General features: G+C 46.5%; 2 protein-coding genes across 3 annotated transcripts in view; one reads left to right on the top strand and one right to left on the bottom strand.

Annotated features, from left to right (window-relative positions):
* Nucleotides 1-4,192: 4,192 nt before the first annotated feature.
* Nucleotides 4,193-15,923, top strand: prg4a (proteoglycan 4a). The gene is made up of 14 exons (XM_083928189.1): nt 4,193-4,374; nt 4,936-5,052; nt 6,350-6,460; nt 6,609-6,662; nt 9,357-9,422; nt 9,607-9,672; nt 9,761-9,991; nt 10,070-10,186; nt 10,320-10,406; nt 12,997-13,136; nt 14,088-14,247; nt 14,416-14,514; nt 14,733-14,858; nt 15,240-15,923. The coding sequence occupies exons 1-14, from the start codon at nt 4,278-4,280 to the stop codon at nt 15,422-15,424; spliced, it is 1,656 nt and encodes a 551-aa protein (XP_083784315.1). The 5' UTR covers nt 4,193-4,277; the 3' UTR covers nt 15,425-15,923.
* Nucleotides 15,698-17,995, bottom strand: part of LOC310957568 (nucleoprotein TPR-like) — a 30,308-nt gene continuing 28,010 nt past the window's right edge. For both annotated transcript variants that reach the window (XM_083928187.1, XM_083928188.1), the window contains 4 exons: nt 17,627-17,768; nt 17,412-17,509; nt 16,106-16,216; nt 15,698-15,830 (listed from right to left, as the gene is read on the bottom strand). In XM_083928187.1, coding sequence (XP_083784313.1) covers nt 15,775-15,830; nt 16,106-16,216; nt 17,412-17,509; nt 17,627-17,768 — 407 coding nt within the window. In that variant the 3' untranslated portion in view covers nt 15,698-15,774. The remainder of the gene's footprint in view (nt 15,831-16,105; nt 16,217-17,411; nt 17,510-17,626; nt 17,769-17,995) is intronic.

Below are 17,995 nucleotides of genomic sequence, written 5' to 3'. Positions count from 1 at the left end.
CACGTCTGTGTGTCATCACGTCTGTCTGTCCTCACGTCTGTCTGTCCTCACGTCTGTGTGTCCTCACGTCTGTCTGTCCTCACGTCTGTCTGTCATCACGTCTGTGTGTCCTCACGTCTGTCTGTCCTCACGTCTGTCTGTCCTCACGTCTGTGTGTCCTCACGTCTGTCTGTCCTCACGTCTGTGTGTCATCACGTCTGTGTGTCATCACGTCTGTCTGTCCTCACGTCTGTCTGTCCTCACGTCTGTGTGTCCTCACGTCTGTCTGTCCTCACGTCTGTGTGTCCTCACGTCTGTCTGTCCTCACGTCTGTCTGTCCTCACGTCTGTGTGTCATCACGTCTGTCTGTCCTCACGTCTGTCTGTCCTCACGTCTGTGTGTCCTCACGTCTGTCTGTCATCACGTCTGTGTGTCATCACGTCTGTCTGTCCTCACGTCTGTCTGTCCTCACGTCTGTGTGTCCTCACGTCTGTCTGTCCTCACGTCTGTGTGTCATCACGTCTGTGTGTCATCACGTCTGTCTGTCCTCACGTCTGTCTGTCCTCACGTCTGTGTGTCCTCACGTCTGTCTGGCCTCACGTCTGTCTGGCCTCACGTCTGTCTGTCCTCACGTCTGTGTGTCCTCACGTCTGTGTGTCCTCACGTCTGTCTGTCCTCACGTCTGTCTATCCTCACGTCTGTCTGTCCTCACGTCTGTGTGTCCTCACGTCTGTCTGTCCTCCCGTCTGTCTGTCCTCACGTCTGTCTGTCCTCACGTCTGTCTGTCCTCACGTCTGTGTGGCCTCACGTCTGTGTGTCATCACGTCTGTCTGGCCTCACGTCTGTGTGTCCTCACGTCTGTGTGTCCTCACGTCTGTGTGTCCTCACGTCTGTCTGGCCTCACGTCTGTGTGTCATCACGTCTGTGTGTCATCACGTCTGTCTGTCCTCACGTCTGTCTGTCCTCACGTCTGTCTGTCCTCACGTCTGTCTGTCCTCACGTCTGTGTGTCCTCACGTCTGTCTGTCCTCACGTCTGTCTGTCCTCACGTCTGTTTGTCCTCACGTCTGTTTGTCCTCACGTCTGTCTGTCCTCACGTCTGTGTGTCATCACGTCTGTGTGTCCTCACGTCTGTCTGGCCTCACGTCTGTCTGGCCTCACGTCTGTCTGTCCTCACGTCTGTGTGTCATCACGTCTGTCTGTCCTCACGTCTGTGTGTCCTCACGTCTGTCTGTCCTCACGTCTGTGTGTCATCACGTCTGTCTGTCCTCACGTCTGTCTGTCCTCACGTCTGTGTGTCCTCACGTCTGTCTGTCCTCACGTCTGTGTGTCCTCACGTCTGTGTGTCCTCACGTCTGTCTGTCCTCACGTCTGTCTGTGCTCACGTCTGTCTGTCCTCACGTCTGTCTGTCCTCACGTCTGTGTGTCATCACATCTGTCTGTCCTCACGTCTGTGTGTCCTCACGGCTGTCTGTCCTCACGTCTGTCTGTCCTCACGTCTGTCTGTTCTCACGTCTGTCTGCCCTCACGTCTGTGTGTCCTCACGTCTGTCTGTCCTCACGTCTGTCTGTCCTCACGTCTGTGTGTCCTCACGTCTGTCTGTCCTCACGTCTGTCTGTCCTCACGTCTGTGTGTCCTCTCGTCTGTCTGTCATCACGTCTGTCTGTTCTCACGTCTGTCTGTCCTCACGTCTGTGTGGCCTCACGTCTGTCTGTCCTCACGTCTGTCTGTCCTCACGTCTGTCTGTCCTCACGTCTGTATGTCCTCACGTCTGTCTGTCCTCACGTCTGTGTGTCCTCTCGTCTGTCTGTCATCACGTCTGTCTGGCCTCACGTCTCTCTGGCCTCACGTCTGTGTGTCCTCACGTCTGTCCTCACGTCTGTCTGTCCTCACGTCTGTCTGGCCTCACGTCTGTCTGTCCTCACGTCTGCGTGTCCTCACGTCTGTCTGTCCTCACGTCTGTCTGGCCTCCCCTCCCCTTCCTCACACGCTGCGAGCTGCGTCCCACGCTCTGAACATGGTCACATGTGGGGTGCTAATAAAGTTTACGGGCCGCTTTAATCTCACCGTAGTGTGACCGGTCACAATACCTCACTGTGACCACACTCTCCCTCTGAGGGCTCATTAGAGGGCTGACACACACACACACACACACACGCACACACACGCACACACACACACACTGAGTCAGATGGACCAGGTGAATGGGAACAGAGTGGGTGTGTTTGTGTGTTTGTCCTGCTGCTGTGACTCATTCACACTGTTTTATCTCTCTAGCAGATGTGAGAGACACACACACACACGCACACACAGGCACACAGACACACACACACACACACACACACACACACAGTCCTGCTTAAGTGTCACCTTTGTTGTCTACACTTGTATCCGTGCACACTGCTTTCTGCACTTGCATGGACGTATTCTGAGGCAATGGGCCCCTGGGCACAGACCTTTCAGAGGGCCCCACTCTGTCCACGTAGGAACAAGACACTCAGGGCGCACTCACACTGTCCTTCTGCACCGCGCCAAAACAGGTTTTTAGGGTCAAGCCTAGTGCGTTTGACCAGTGTGAGTGCAACCGCTCCGCGCATAACTGCGGCCAGCGGGCCGTCCGCTTTTGTAAAGCGCGTTTGCACGTGTACGAGCACGAGGCCTACGGCGGTTCTGAGGTCATTTCCTGTGCGCCTGTTGGGACGTAGAAAAAAGAAGGAGGGACCATGCGCGGACATTTCAAACAATGGCGGTGAAAGGTTCACGTTGGTGTGATGCGGAGGTGGAGTGTTTACTGCAGATTTGGTCGATGAAAAGATTCAAAAACAGTCGACAAGACGCACAAAAACTCCGAGGTCTACGGAAAGATCTGGAAACAAAGCCACGCATCGCCATGACGTCATCAATGCGTGTGGCGTGTTACGGCGTGATGACGTATAGGCAGCAAGAAGCATTCTCCGAGGCCCAGGTAGTGTGAGTACAAATGGGCCTGGAGGGGGGGACAAGGACCCTAAAGCACGGGGCACAGGACGGAGGCACAGTGGGAGGGCGCCCTCAGATGAAAGGAGTCGACTTTTAGTCATTTTGCATCTTTTTGTGGTGGTTTTGCATCTATTTTTAGTCATTTTGCATCTTTTTGTGGTGGTTTTGCATCTATTTTTACTCATTTTGCATCTTTTTGTGGTGGTTTTGCATCTATTTTTAGTCATTTTGCATCTTTTTGTGGTGGTTTTGCATCTATTTTTACTCATTTTGCATCTTTTTGTGGTGGTTTTGCATCTATTCTCAGTCACTTATCATCTCCTCATGGTCGTTGTTTATTTTCAGTCCTTGTATCGACGTTATCGGTCCCTGAACGTGTCGTTGCCCGTTCACTAATCCATCCGTGAACGCTGCAGATTACCGAACACATCGCACATCTTCAAACTCTACACACACAGAGGGGATTCGAACAGCGTCAGATCTGCAGAACCGATATTGGGCTTTGATCCAAATCAAATTTAGACTTCAGTCCTCATCTTTACTCATCTTTACTCATCTTAGTGCAACAACAGCAGAGAAGAATAAATCAACAAGTAAGAAGTCTGATGCACGTCGACAAAACCAGAGCGACGCGTCTCGTTCGTTTCGTCTCTTCCCCTCTTCCTCCTCTTCCCCCTCTTCCTCTCTCTCACACGTAGACGCTTTGTGTGACTCAAGGACCGAGCTGAACAATTGAAACAGCACCAAATAATTGTCAAAACCACATGACATCAGTGTCGCTGGCTGGAACACCTCGTCCCTGGAAGTTGGCTGACAGGTAGGAGGTAAAGTGGCCCGTGGGTGCAGCCGCAGACCTCACAAGAGGAACAACAACACTGTGACACTGTGCTACTGCGGTTAAACGAACGGTCACCGGCGAGACCGAGGAACGGTTCGATTCTGTAAAACGTGGAATATGAAAGAACAACAAGAATTAAAAAGGAGAAGTATTAAACAGGCTTTTTTCATTAAAAAAGAAAACTGAGGTAATGCTTCCATGTCATGTCTGCTCTTAAAACAGGGCGTAGGAGTGCGTTTATTGCGAGTGTAGGAAGTTTAAATACGTCTTGGCCGGTTTATTTAATTGGTCCGCGGGCGTGAGAGTGAGAATGAGCGCGTGATGCTAATTTAAAGTGTCCTCTGTCGTGTATATAAGAGCAGCAGACGAGGTGGGAGAACACTCTGAGAAGGTAAACCTCTCTCTCTCTCTCCCTCTCTCCCTCTCTCTCTCTCTCTCTCTCTCTCTAAAACTGTCTCTCTAGATCTCATTCACAGTCTCTGATGATGATGAAGATGATGAAGATGATGAGGATGAAACCGTCGCTGTGGCTTCTGCTGCTCGGCCTCGCTGTGACCTACGCTGCAGCTGCTGGACCAGGTACGCACACATGCTTCTTTAACCTTTAACGTCGTTTCTTTCTGATGCACTGTTCTGTGTCTGCCTCACACTGGTCAAAGGAACCAGACTTGAGCCGTGAAACGGGCTTGGGCACGGTACAGAGGCACAGTGTGAGTGCGCCCTTAGAGTTCAAGCCCAGTGCTTGAGAGCAGAGCTGATGGTGAATTTCTGTGCACCGGTTTTGCACGGATACGACGCTGCAAAGGTTTAAGTAATGTTTTACATTGTCAACCAATTCTAGAGTTAACTACAGTTAGTTTCAGTGAACCGTAGGGTCGCCGGTTCGAGTCCCTGTGTGGACCATGAATGGAGCGTTGGCTGGTGGCTGGAGAGGTGTCAGATCATCACCTGGGCACTGCCGAGGTGCAGTTGAGCAAGGCAACGAATCCCCAACTGCTCGTTGCTGATCCATTGGCAGCCCCCTCGCTCTGACATCTCTCCATTAACTGCATGTATATAGGTCCTGTGTGTGTGTGTGTGTGCGTGTGCGTGTGTGCGTGTGTGTGTGTGTATAAAGGTCTCCTCTCTCTCTCTCTTCAGGCAGCTGCGTCGGCCGCTGTGGCGAGGTTTTCACCAGAGGACGCCAGTGTTCCTGTGACTTCAGCTGCCTGCAGCACAACGAGTGCTGCCCGGACTTTCAGGCCACCTGCACCGGCGGTACGATACCCAACCGGTCTGACACCCAACCGGTCCAGATCTGCGGTCCGGATCTGCGGTCCAGATCTGCGGTCCAGACACACACCAGTACATGTTATCGACTCGTCCGTGTGAATTATGATGAGGAGGCATCAAAAAAGATTCTAATATAGAAAGCATTACTGAGGATTCACCATATTTAGCCCCTTTTACCTCATTGTTTTGGTTTCTTTTAGTATTTTAGCTTCTTTAACTCATTGTTTTGGCTTCTTTGGAGGTTTTTAGCCCCTTTTACCTCATTGTTTTGGTTTCTTTTAGTATTTTAGCTTCTTTAACTCATTGTTTTGGCTTCTTTGGAGGTTTTTGGCCCCTTTTACCTCATTGTTTTGGTTTCTTTGGAGGTTTTTAGCCCCTTTTACCTCATTGTTTTGGCTTCTTTGGAGCTTTTTAGCCCCTTTTTACTCATTGTTTTGGCTTCTTTGGAGCTTTTTAGCCCCTTTTACCTCATTGTTTTGGTTTCTTTGGAGGTTTTTAGCCTCTTTTACCTCATTGTTTTGGCTTCTTTTAGTATTTTAGCTTCTTTAGCTTATTGTTTTGGTTTCTTTATAGCTTTTTAGCCCCTTTAGCTCATTGTTTTGACTTCTTGGGAGGTTTTTAGCCCCTTTTACCTCATTGTTTTGACTTCTTGGGAGGTTTTTAGCCCCTTTTACCTCATTGTTTTGGCTTCTTGGGAGGTTTTTAGCCCCTTTTACCTCATTGTTTTGACTTCTTGGGAGGTTTTTAGCCCCTTTTACCTCATTGTTTTGACTTCTTGAGAGGTTTTAAGCCCCTTTTAACTAATTGTTTTGACTTCTTGGGAGGTTTTTAGCCCCTTTTACCTCATTGTTTTGGCTTCTTGGGAGGTTTTTAGCCCCTTTTACCTCATTGTTTTGACTTCTTGGGAGGTTTTTAGCCCCTTTAGCTTATTGTTTTGGTTTCTTTATAGCTTTTTAGCCTCTTTTACCGCATTGTTTTGACTTCTTGGGAGGTTTTTAGCCCCTTTTACCTCATTGTTTTGGTTTCTTGGAGCTTTTAAGCCAATTTATCTCATTGTTTTGATTTGTTAAGTATTTTTGCCTCTTAAGTCGATTGGTTTGATTTCTTTAAAGCATTCTCTCCTAAATTCATCATAAGTTCGTTTAAACATTCATTGTGTCCCAGTCTGTTTTTGAGGTGCTGAAATTGACGAGTGCAGCTTTAAATCTGAGACTTTGAGCGGTTAAGTGTGTGTGTTGACACGTGATCTGCTGTGCTGATAATGTTCTGTTGATGTTCTCAGCTCAGTCCTGTGTGGGTCGCTGTGGTGAGGCGTTCAGGCGCGGGCGAGTGTGTGAGTGTGATGCCGAGTGTGTCCAGTTCAACACCTGCTGCCGTGACTACCGGCTGTGTGGTAATGACCTACAACCACAACTACAGCAACACACACGAGCCTCACTGGGACTAAACAACACAATTAAAGTGCAGTTTAAAGACACAATGAAGCTTAAAGAGGTTTTGAATGGACAAAATATCCTTAATGAGCGTCTCTCTGTCCACAGATGCATCGTTTCCTCCCACCAAGACTCTACAGCCTCTGAGGGCTGCAGCTTCAGGTAAAGCATCCATCAATGACAACTAACCATCATTTACCCGACACTGTTCACCGCACAAGGCAATAACCAATAAAGTCAACGACCAAACAAATGCCTATGAGTATTTAAACATCTTTTTGTGCTGGTTTTGCATCTATTTTTAGTCATTTTGCATCTTTTTGTGCTGGTTTTGCATCTATTTTTAGTCATTTTGCATCTTTTTGTGATGGTTTTGCTTCTATTTTTTAGTCATTTTGCATCTTTTTGTGGTGGTTTTGCATCTATTTTTAGTCATTTTGCATCTTTTTGTGGTGGTTTTGCATCTATTTTTAGTCATTTTGCATCTTTTTGTGCTGGTTTTGCTTCTATTTTTAGTCATTTTGCATCTTTTTGTGCTGGTTTTGCATCTATTTTTAGTCATTTTGCATCTTTTTGTGCTGGTTTTGCATCTATTTTTAGTCATTTTGCATCTTTTCGTGCTGGTTTTGCATCTATTTTTACTCATTTTGCATCTTTTTGTGGTGGTTTTGCATCTAATTTTTAGTCATTTTGCATCTTTTTGTGCTGGTTTTGCTTCTATTTTTAGTCATTTTGCATCTTTTTGTGCTGGTTTTGCATCTATTTTTAGTCATTTTGCATCTTTTTGTGGTGGTTTTGCATCTATTTTTAGTCATTTTGCATCTTTTTGTGCTGGTTTTGCATCTATTTTTAGTCATTTTGCATCTTTTTGTGCTGGTTTTGCATCTATTTTGAGATCATTTTGCATCTTTTTGTGGTGGTTTTGCATCTATTTTTAGTCATTTTGTATCTTTTTGTGCTGGTTTTGCATCTATTTTTAGTCATTTTGCATCTTTTTGTGGTGGTTTTGCATCTATTTTTAGTCATTTTGCATCTTTTTGTGGTGGTTTTGCATATATTTTTAGTCATTTTGCATCTTTTTGTGGTGGTTTTGCATCTATTTTTAGTCATTTTGCAACTTTTTTGTGGTGGTTTTGCATCTATTTTTGGTCATTTTGCATCTTTTTGTGGTGGTTTTGCATCTATTTTTAGTCATTTTGCATCTTTTTGTGGTGGTTTTGCATCTATTTTTAGTCATTTTGCATCTTTTTGTGGTGGTTTTGCATCTATTTTTAGTCATTTTGCATCTTTTTGTGGTGGTTTTGCATCTATTTTTGGTCATTTTGCATCTTTTTGTGGTGGTTTTGCATCTATTTTTAGTCATTTTGCATCTTTTTGTGCTGGTTTTGCATCTATTTTTAGTCATTTTGCATCTTTTTGTGGTGGTTTTGCATCTATTTTTAGTCATTTTGCAACTTTTTTGTGGTGGTTTTGCATCTATTTTTGGTCATTTTGCATCTTTTTGTGGTGGTTTTGCATCTATTTTTAGTCATTTTGCATCTTTTTGTGGTGGTTTTGCATCTATTTTTGGTCATTTTGCATCTTTTTGTGGTGGTTTTGCATCTATTTTTAGTCATTTTGCATCTTTTTGTGGTGGTTTTGCATCTATTTTTAGTCATTTTGCATCTTTTTGTGGTGGTTTTGCATCTATTTTTTAGTCATTTTGCATCTTTTTGTGGTGGTTTTGCATCTATTTTTAGTCATTTTGCATCTTTTTGTGGTGGTTTTGCATCTATTTTTAGTCATTTTGCATCTTTTTGTGGTGGTTTTGCATCTATTTTTAGTCATTTTGCATCTTTTTGTGGTGGTTTTGCATCTATTTTTAGTCATTTTGCATCTTTTTGTGGTGGTTTTGCATCTATTTTTAGTCATTTTGCATCTTTTTGTGCTGGTTTTGCATCTATTTTTAGTCATTTTGCATCTTTTTGTGGTGGTTTTGCATCTATTTTTAGTCATTTTGCAACTTTTTTGTGGTGGTTTTGCATCTATTTTTGGTCATTTTGCATCTTTTTGTGGTGGTTTTGCATCTGTTTTTAGTCATTTTGCATCTTTTTGTGGTGGTTTTGCATCTATTTTTGGTCATTTTGCATCTTTTTGTGGTGGTTTTGCATCTTTTTGTGATGGTTTTGCATCTATTTTTAGTCATTTTGCATCTTTTTGTGGTGGTTTTGCATCTATTTTTAGTCATTTTGCATCTTTTTGTGGTGGTTTTGCATCTATTTTTAGTCATTTTGCATCTTTTTGTGGTGGTTTTGCATCTGTTTTTAGACACCTTTTCTTTCTCTCCGTGGTCATTTAGCGTCTCTTTGGTTCGTTTCGTTCTCTTCGTCTTTTTATGGACTTTATTGCTGCCCTGGATGACTGTGATTGGTTTAAACCCAGAATGTGAACTCCCCTTTCTGGGACTAATAAAGGAATATATCTGATCTTCTAATCCTAGTTTATCTGAACTTGTGCAGCCAGACCACGCTGCAGCGCTGGAGTATGTGTGGCAATGAAAGAAAATGGTTTTCCCAAATGGGTAAACAAGAAAGAAGGAGGGGACCCAGTTAGAGCTGGTTAATGTGGCCCGGGAAAGGGAAGTTTAGGTTCCCCTGCTAAAGCTGCTGCCCCCGAGACCCGACCCCGGATAAGAGGCTGCAGATGAGATGAGAAATAATTAATAATAAATGCACTAAGAGGAAACATAAAGGTTTGGACGAGCAGCTTCTCAGGATTCCAGGATGTTTTTAAGCTTGACGCTGATGTTGGATAACAGCTGTTTCCCTCCTCACACATCTGAAACATTTCCCTTTTTCATCCTTTTCTTCTCTTCAGGAAAGAGAAAATCAGAAAAGGGGCGACAGAGATTCTCCAACAGTGAGAGTGAAGAATGGTACTCAGGTAGATGTTGCTGAGAAGTTTCCACTGCATCAAATTACAACAGCATCAGTTTTCAATTGCAGATTAAACTCAAAGTTACTTTAAACATAACAGTCAAACAGTGTTTCGGTCTCGTGTTCATGCATCGGTGGATTGAACCAAAGCTACGAAGCATTAAAACCTATTTCTGCATCATCTGTCGCAGTTAAACGACCCCTGACGGCCTCTGGCCCCGCCCCTCCTGTTGCAGCAGCCAGTCCTCGACAACATGGTGTGAAACATTAATTATTTTCCTCCTTTTTTAAAGATGTTTTGTGTAAATACATAAAAACCTTTCCTCTCCCCTTTGTCTCCTGTAGGTGTGCGTGACGTCCCCGTGGCTCTGCTGCCGGCATCTGTCCCTTACTCTCACGGTGGAGCTCCAGACTCACCGGCACCCGCTGGCTCCTCTCTGCCCAGCCACAGTGCTCCGTCTCTGGGCGGCAGTGCTCCTCTGGCCGGCCCCTCTGGTCCTGGTGCTGCTGGCGGTGAAGTCAGTGTCCACCTGGTGCTGTCACCTGGAGGAGTGGCTCCAGCTGGACCCAGTCAAGGTCACTGATCGCTCTTGTGTATTTAGATATTTCACATTTGACCTGACGATAATGATTTGTCTTTCTTTTCGTTCCCAGGTCTCGGTGGCCCAGGGTTAGGGTTAGGCTCCAGGCCCAGACCCAGCACCCTGCAGGACGTAGCCCAGGCCTTGGGTCTCTCTGTGGTGGAAGGAGGTCCTGAGGGAGCGGGGACAGGTACGTGCAGGGGTCCTCGTGGGTGTTCAGCGCCTTTTGTCTTTACAAATATAACAGATTTAAAACTACACCTTTGAATTACAATAAGTAAAGTTGTACGTGTGTGTGTGTGTGTGTGTGTGTGTGTGTGTAGGACCTCTCGTTGATGTGAACTTATGCAACGAGTCTCCCATCGATGGACTGACAGCTCTGAGGAACGGGACCATGCTGATATTTAAAGGTCAGTGTCAGTGTGTGTTGTTTCAAATGGTCACGTCCAGAGACTCTAATGGTGAACCACGCTGCTATTTGAACGTCATCTCCCCCTGCTGGACATTAGAGAGAATGCAGCTTTAAGTGGAGTCTCCTCCTGCTGGACATTAGAGAGAATGCAGCTTTAAGTGGAGTCTCCTCCTGCTGGACATTAGAGAGAATGCAGCTTTAAGTGGAGTCTCCTCCTGCTGGACATTAGAAAGAATGCAGCTTTAAGTGGAGTCTCCTCCTGCTGGACATTAGAGAGAATGCAGCTTTAAGTGGAGTCTCCTCCTGCTGGACATTAGAGAGAATGCAGCTTTAAGTGGAGTCTCCCCCTGCTGGACATTAGAGAGAATGCAGCTTTAAGTGGAGTCTCCTCCTGCTGGACATTAGAGAGAATGCAGCTTTAAGTGGAGTCTCCTCCTGCTGGACATTAGAGAGAATGCAGCTTTAAGTGGAGTCTCCTCCTGCTGGACATTAGAAAGAATGCAGCTTTAAGTGGAGTCTCCTCCTGCTGGACATTAGAGAGAATGCAGCTTTAAGTGGAGTCTCCTCCTGCTGGACATTAGAGAGAATGCAGCTTTAAGTGGAGTCTCCTCCTGCTGGACATTAGAGAGAATGCAGCTTTAAGTGGAGTCTCCTCCTGCTGGACATTAGAGAGAATGCAGCTTTAAGTGGAGCCTCCTCCTGCTGGACATTAGAGAGAATGCAGCTTTAAGTGGAGTCTCCTCCTGCTGGACATTAGAGAGAATGCAGCTTTAAGTGGAGTCTCCTCCTGCTCGACATTAGAGAGAACGCAGCTTTAAGTGGAGTCTCCCCCTGCTGGACATTAGAGAGAATGCAGCTTTAAGTGGAGTCTCCTCCTGCTGGACATTAGAGAGAATGCAGCTTTAAGTGGAGTCTCCTCCTGCTGGACATTAGAGAGAATGCAGCTTTAAGTGGAGTCTCCTCCTGCTGGACATTAGAGAGAATGCAGCTTTAAGTGGAGTCTCCTCCTGCTGGACATTAGAGAGAATGCAGCTTTAAGTGGAGTCTCCCCCTGCTGGACATTAGAGAGAATGCAGCTTTAAGTGGAGTCTCCTCCTGCTGGACATTAGAGAGAATGCAGCTTTAAGTGGAGTCTCCTCTTGCTGGACATTAGAGAGAATGCAGCTTTAAGTGGAGTCTCCTCCTGCTGGACATTAGAGAGAACGTAGCTTTAAGTGGAGTCTCCTCCTGCTCGACATTAGAGAGAACGCAGCTTTAAGTGGAGTCTCCTCCTGCTGGACATTAGAGAGAATGCAGCTTTAAGTGGAGTCTCCTCCTGCTGGACATTAGAGAGAATGCAGCTTTAAGTGGAGTCTCCTCCTGCTGGACATTAGAGAGAATGCAGCTTTAAGTGGAGTCTCCTCCTGCTGGACATTAGAGAGAATGCAGCTTTAAGTGGAGCCTCCTCCTGCTGGACATTAGAGAGAATGCAGCTTTAAGTGGAGTCTCCTCCTGCTGGACATTAGAGAGAATGCAGCTTTAAGTGGAGTCTCCTCCTGCTCGACATTAGAGAGAACGCAGCTTTAAGTGGAGTCTCCCCCTGCTGGACATTAGAGAGAATGCAGCTTTAAGTGGAGTCTCCTCCTGCTGGACATTAGAGAGAATGCAGCTTTAAGTGGAGTCTCCTCCTGCTGGACATTAGAGAGAATGCAGCTTTAAGTGGAGTCTCCTCCTGCTGGACATTAGAGAGAATGCAGCTTTAAGTGGAGTCTCCTCCTGCTGGACATTAGAGAGAATGCAGCTTTAAGTGGAGTCTCCCCCTGCTGGACATTAGAGAGAATGCAGCTTTAAGTGGAGTCTCCTCCTGCTGGACATTAGAGAGAATGCAGCTTTAAGTGGAGTCTCCTCTTGCTGGACATTAGAGAGAATGCAGCTTTAAGTGGAGTCTCCTCCTGCTGGACATTAGAGAGAATGCAGCTTTAAGTGGAGTCTCCTCCTGCTGGACATTAGAGAGAATGTAGCTTTAAGTGGAGTCTCCTCCTGCTCGACATTAGAGAGAACGCAGCTTTAAGTGGAGTCTCCTCCTGCTGGACATTAGAGAGAATGCAGCTTTAAGTGGAGTCTCCTCCTGCTGGACATTAGAGAGAATGCAGCTTTAAGTGGAGTCTCCTCCTGCTGGACATTAGAGAGAATGCAGCTTTAAGTGGAGTCTCCTCCTGCTGGACATTAGAGAGAATGCAGCTTTAAGTGGAGTCTCCTCCTGCTGGACATTAGAGAGAATGCAGCTTTAAGTGGAGTCTCCTCCTGCTGGACATTAGAGAGAATGCAGCTTTAAGTGGAGTCTCCTCCTGCTGGACATTAGAGAGAATGCAGCTTTAAGTGGAGTCTCCTCCTGCTGGACATTAGAGAGAATGCAGCTTTAAGTGGAGTCTCCTCCTGCTGGACATGAGAGAGAATGCAGCTTTAAGTGGAGTCTCCTCCTGCTGGACATTAGAGAGAATGCAGCTTTAAGTGGAGTCTCCCCCTGCTGGACATTAGAGAGAATGCAGCTTTAAGTGGACATTAGAGAGAACACAGCTTTAAGTGGACTCTCCCCTTGTGTGTTTCAGGTGAGCTGCTCTGGTCGGTGGACCCCGTCAGTCGCTCAGTCGCTCGTCCCCAGAGCATCACGGACACTCTGGGTGTCTCTGCTCCCATTGACGCCGTCTTCACGCGCTGCAACTGCCACGGACACACCTACGTCATCAAGGTACAAACAACCACAACCACAACCACAACCACAACCACAACCACAACCACAACCGTCGTGCAGCTTCTGCTGCTGAGAGACTGTGACTGTTACACTTTCTGTACTTTTCTGTACATCTATTTTTAGTCATTTTGCATCTTTTTGTGATGGTTTTGCATCTATTTTTAGTCATTTTGCATCTTTTTGTGGTGGTTTTGCATCTATTTTTAGTCATTTTGCATCTTTTTGTGGTGGTTTTGCATCTATTTTTAGTCATTTTGCATCTTTTTGTGGTGGTTTTGCATCTATTTTTAGTCATTTTGCATCTTTTTGTGGTGGTTTTGCATCTATTTTTAGTCATTTTGCATCTTTTTGTGGTGGTTTTGCATCTATTTTTAGTCATTTTGCATCTTTTTGTGGTGGTTTTGCATCTATTTTTAGTCATTTTGCATCTTTTTGTGGTGGTTTTGCATCTATTTTTAGTCATTTTGCATCTTTTTGTGATGGTTTTGCATCTATTTTTAGTCATTTTGCATCTTTTTGTGGTGGTTTTGCATCTATTTTTAGTCATTTAGCATCTTTTTGTGGTGGTTTTGCATCTATTTTTAGTCATTTTGCATCTTTTTGTGGTGGTGTTGCATCTATTTTTAGTCATTTTGCATCTTTTTGTGGTGGTTTTGCATCAATTTGTAGTCATTTTGCATCTTTTAGTGGTGGTTTTGCATCTATTTTTAGTCATTTTGAGTCTTTCTGTGTCGAGAGACATTTACAGGAGCATCAAATTCAAATTCTGATACATATTTAAAATAAGTAGTTTCTTTATTTCATGCATTTGCACAAATGTCTCATGTACAGATGATTTGAAATGACTTTTAAACTCTATAAAGTTGCTAAAGAGCCTCCATCAGAGGTGTGTCGAGCCAGTTAGCAGTCGTCTTACCTTCTTTCTCACCATCTGTCCTCCTCATCCAGGGGGACCAGTACTGGCGTCTCGATGGGAACATGGTGATGGAGCCGGGCTACCCTAAACCTCTGGCCTCAGAGTTCCCGGGTCTGACAGGAAGCATCAGCGCTGCACTGGCAGCACCCGCCACCGGCAGCACACCGGAGACCGTGTACTTCTTTAAGAAAGGTGAGAAAGACACAAACAAACAGAGAAAACATTTCAAACAGAGACGTTCCTCACGACTGGTTTCTCTGACGCTTAAACGGAAGTCGACTACGTTTAAGGAGCAGGAAATCACAGGAACAAAACCAAACTTTCAGGTAGATGAATGCTGTGAATGTGTTTGTCCCCCAGGAGACACCATGCAGAGGTTCACCTTCCCTCCAGGCAGCTCTCCGTCCTGCAGCGAGAATCCAAGCAGCTCCGTGAAGAAACGTTTCACCCGTCAGGCCGGTCAGTCAGAGAACACAGAATCTACCCCCAACATGTTGGGACTCTTGCTTCAAACGCCCGGGGAGTTGGTTAAACAGCAGCACTCGGGGCGTCTGCAGGGTCCTAAAAAGTGTTAAACATTAATAAACAAACTGAGAAACAATTAAAAACTATTATTAATGAATCAGATAACGGTCAAAGTTGAGCGTGCACTCAGTGACTTTTCTTTCTCACCTCAGTTCTTGTGAGTGGAGACATCAACATCAAAGTGTCCCTGGAGGGCTTCCCCACCCCCGTCACCTCCGCTCTGTCCCTGCCCGTCCCCCTGAGGAGCGACCCGTACGAGCACTACGTCTTCTCTGGACGTAAGAAACGCCCTGTTCACTCCTGACAGTTCATCAGTCACGGCTGCTTTAACATCAACACTAATATAACCCTATATATGATGATCAGGATACAGTTTTTTGTTTGTCATTTTGCATCTTTTTGTGGTGGTTTTGCATCTATTTTTAGTCATTTTGCATCTTTTTGTGGTGGTTTTGCATCTATTTTTAGTCATTTTGCATCTATTTTTAGTCATTTTGCATCTATTTTTAATCATTTTGCATCTATTTTTAGTCATTTTGCATCTATTTTTAATCATCTTGCATGTCTTTGTCATCATTTTTGTCTACGTGGTCGTTTTGTCTTTACTCTCCCAGAAGCTGATTTGTTTGTGTGGTTAAACTCTTCTTTCTTTTCTGCAGATCTCTTCTTCAGCATCCGTATCTCAGGCGACCTGCCGGCGCTGATCAAACCTGACCCGTCTGCAGCCCCCGCACCCTTACCCATCCTCAGCCCCGCTGCCATGGCAACCAGCCCTGCCAACATGGCCGCTCAAAACGCCCCCTTCCACGCCAACTCCATCAGAGTTTGGCTGCGCTGTCCTTAACATAACAAGGAAGCATGAAACGCTGCAGTCTCATCAGAACTGCTGCTGAGTGCCATTAAATGACCGACCACAAACATATCGCTGCTGCTCATTATTCAACTTTATTATTAAATCAAGTGTATTAACAACCCAGAGACAAAACAACAGCGCTCTCATGAACACATGTGACACAGAAATGATAACACGCTAAAACTAAAAACAACAGAGGAAAGATCACGCACACACAAAGCCGTCATATCTGTGTGACTCTAGTGATCAGGACCAGACAGAAGATTTACTCAGCGTACTGAACGTGTCAAAGTTCAACAAAAGAAAGAAAGAAAGAGCCTTTTCATTTCCTGACATCATCATTAGGCGACGCCCCCTCTGCCCATGGCTCCTCCCCTTCCTCCTCGAGAGAAAGTACCTGAAATCAAGAATTCATTAGTGACCCATGTGCATGATATTATACTGATGTGTGTGCTGCTCTCTGCTTATAACGCTTCAATAAACAGCTTCATCATTATTCTGAGTGACTGAGTTTTTATTCTGCAAATGCGTTTTTGAACCTTCCCACTCTGGGACCTGGGTTCAGAGGACGCCTGGTAACGCCTCCTCCGTGTCGACGGTCGGCCAAAACAGTGCAGAAGTTGTGCTGTGACCCGTGTGGCCGGGCCCTGAGAGTTTGAGGGTTTTTCTCACCTCTGCGGCTAAGCAGCGTCCGGGGCTCGACCCTCCCTCCACGGGTTCCTCTGCCCGACAGGGTGGTGATCAGACTGGGCACGGTGCGCCGCTGAGCAGCACTGCTGGTGTCTGTGAACGAAGGACAAAGACAAACAAAGACTTTCAGTGACAGAACACAAGATCCTCTCATCAGGACAGATTAACACATTTCATTTACTCATCTCATCTTCAGCCTCTTATCCGGGGTCGGGTCGTGGGGGCAGCAGCTCCAGCAGGGGACCCCAAACTTCCCTTTCCCGGGCCACATTAACCAGCTCTAACTGGGGGATCCTGAGGCGTTCCCAGGCCAGTGTGGAGATCTAATCTCTCCACCTGGTCCTGGGTCTTCCCCGAGGCCTCCTCCCAGCTGGACGTGCCTGGAACACCTCCCTAGGGAGGCGCCCAGGGTTCATCCTTACCAGATGATCCTGAACCACCACAACTGGCTCCTTTCAACACAAAGGAGCAGCGGCTCTACTCCGAGTTCCTCACGGATGCTGAACTTCTCCCCCTCTCTCTAAGGGAGACTCCAGACCCCCTCCTTGGACCCGCGACCTCGTTCTTTCGGTCAGGATTCATTTACACAGCAACAACCAAATTCACTACACTAGACTCTGGAAGCTCCGTTTGTGTGTCTGTGTGTTTAAGAGCGTGATCACACTGTCCTTTTGGCCGCGGCCAAAACCGGTTTTTCAGCTAAAGTCTAGTACCTTTAAGTAGTGTGAGCGCACCCGCTCCGCGCTCAACTGGGGCCAGCTGGGCCGCCACGGCCCGCTTGAAATAGGTGGGCTTTAGCGGAGCCGTTTGCACATGTACGAGCACGAGCGTGCGCACGTGCACGCGCAAGCGCACGAGCCCTACAGCAGTAGCGTTATGTCCGCCTGTTCGGACATGTAAATAGAAGGACGGACCATGCGCGGACATTTAACAACAACAACAATGGTGGTGAAAGGTTCACGTTGGTGTGATGCGGAGGTGGAGTGTTTACTGCAGATTTGGTCGGATGAAAAGATTCAAAAACAGTCGACAAGACGCACAAAAACTCCGAGGTCTATGGAAAGATTTGTAAACAAAGCCACACACGCGATCAATGCGTGTGACGTGTTACGGCGTGATGACGTATGGACAGCAAGAAGCATTGGCCGAGGCCCAGGTAGTGTGAGTACAAACGGGGCTGGGGCGCGGGGGGGAGAGGGAGGGGGGACAAGTACCCTATAGTCCGGGTCTCGGTCCGGGAGGATAGTGTGAGCGCGCCCTAAATCACGGTCCGTAAAAAAAAGCTTACCAGGGTCCTGGCTGGTCGACGGCAGCGCTGCATCATCGCTCTGCTGTGCTGTCGACTCCACGTCTGTTTGGCTCTCCAAAGAGGATTCAACCACCGCACTGGAAAACACAAAACACTCAAACTCAAACAAAACAAACGTTACCGTTATGATCAGGAACCTGCAGTTTCCCTGTGCTTCTCTACAGTCGTCCCTCCAGCAGCATCGGTTAGCTCACCTCTCTCCTTCCTGCTCCATGAAGACTTCGTCTCCGTCGTCCGCCGCGGAAGCCATACCGGTGGAGGTGGTTACCATGGGAACCGACTGGGACGCCAAGTTGTCGCCGCTGTCCGAGGGCAGGGACTCTGTGAAGACGGTCACTGGCGGAGACGGAGAAGAGTCGGGACAGAGTGAGAAAACGTTAAAAGAGACGACATGTTGAACTGTTTTAAGGCAGGTTTTTTTCGCCGCGTTCAGCCCAGCACGCCACTTAACGCCACTGGTCCACTTGAACATGGAGGAGTGTTTTTCGGCTCTGTGCATTTTGTCCGTTTTTGTTTTAATAAACCTCATAAAAGTGTTCTCATGTCACAGAAACAACAGAGTG

Source organism: Echiichthys vipera (assembly GCF_963691815.1).
Source record: "Echiichthys vipera genome assembly, chromosome: 15".
In the NCBI taxonomy this organism is placed as follows: domain Eukaryota; kingdom Metazoa; phylum Chordata; class Actinopteri; order Perciformes; family Trachinidae; genus Echiichthys; species Echiichthys vipera.
This window is presented reverse-complemented; position numbering and strand designations above follow the sequence as displayed.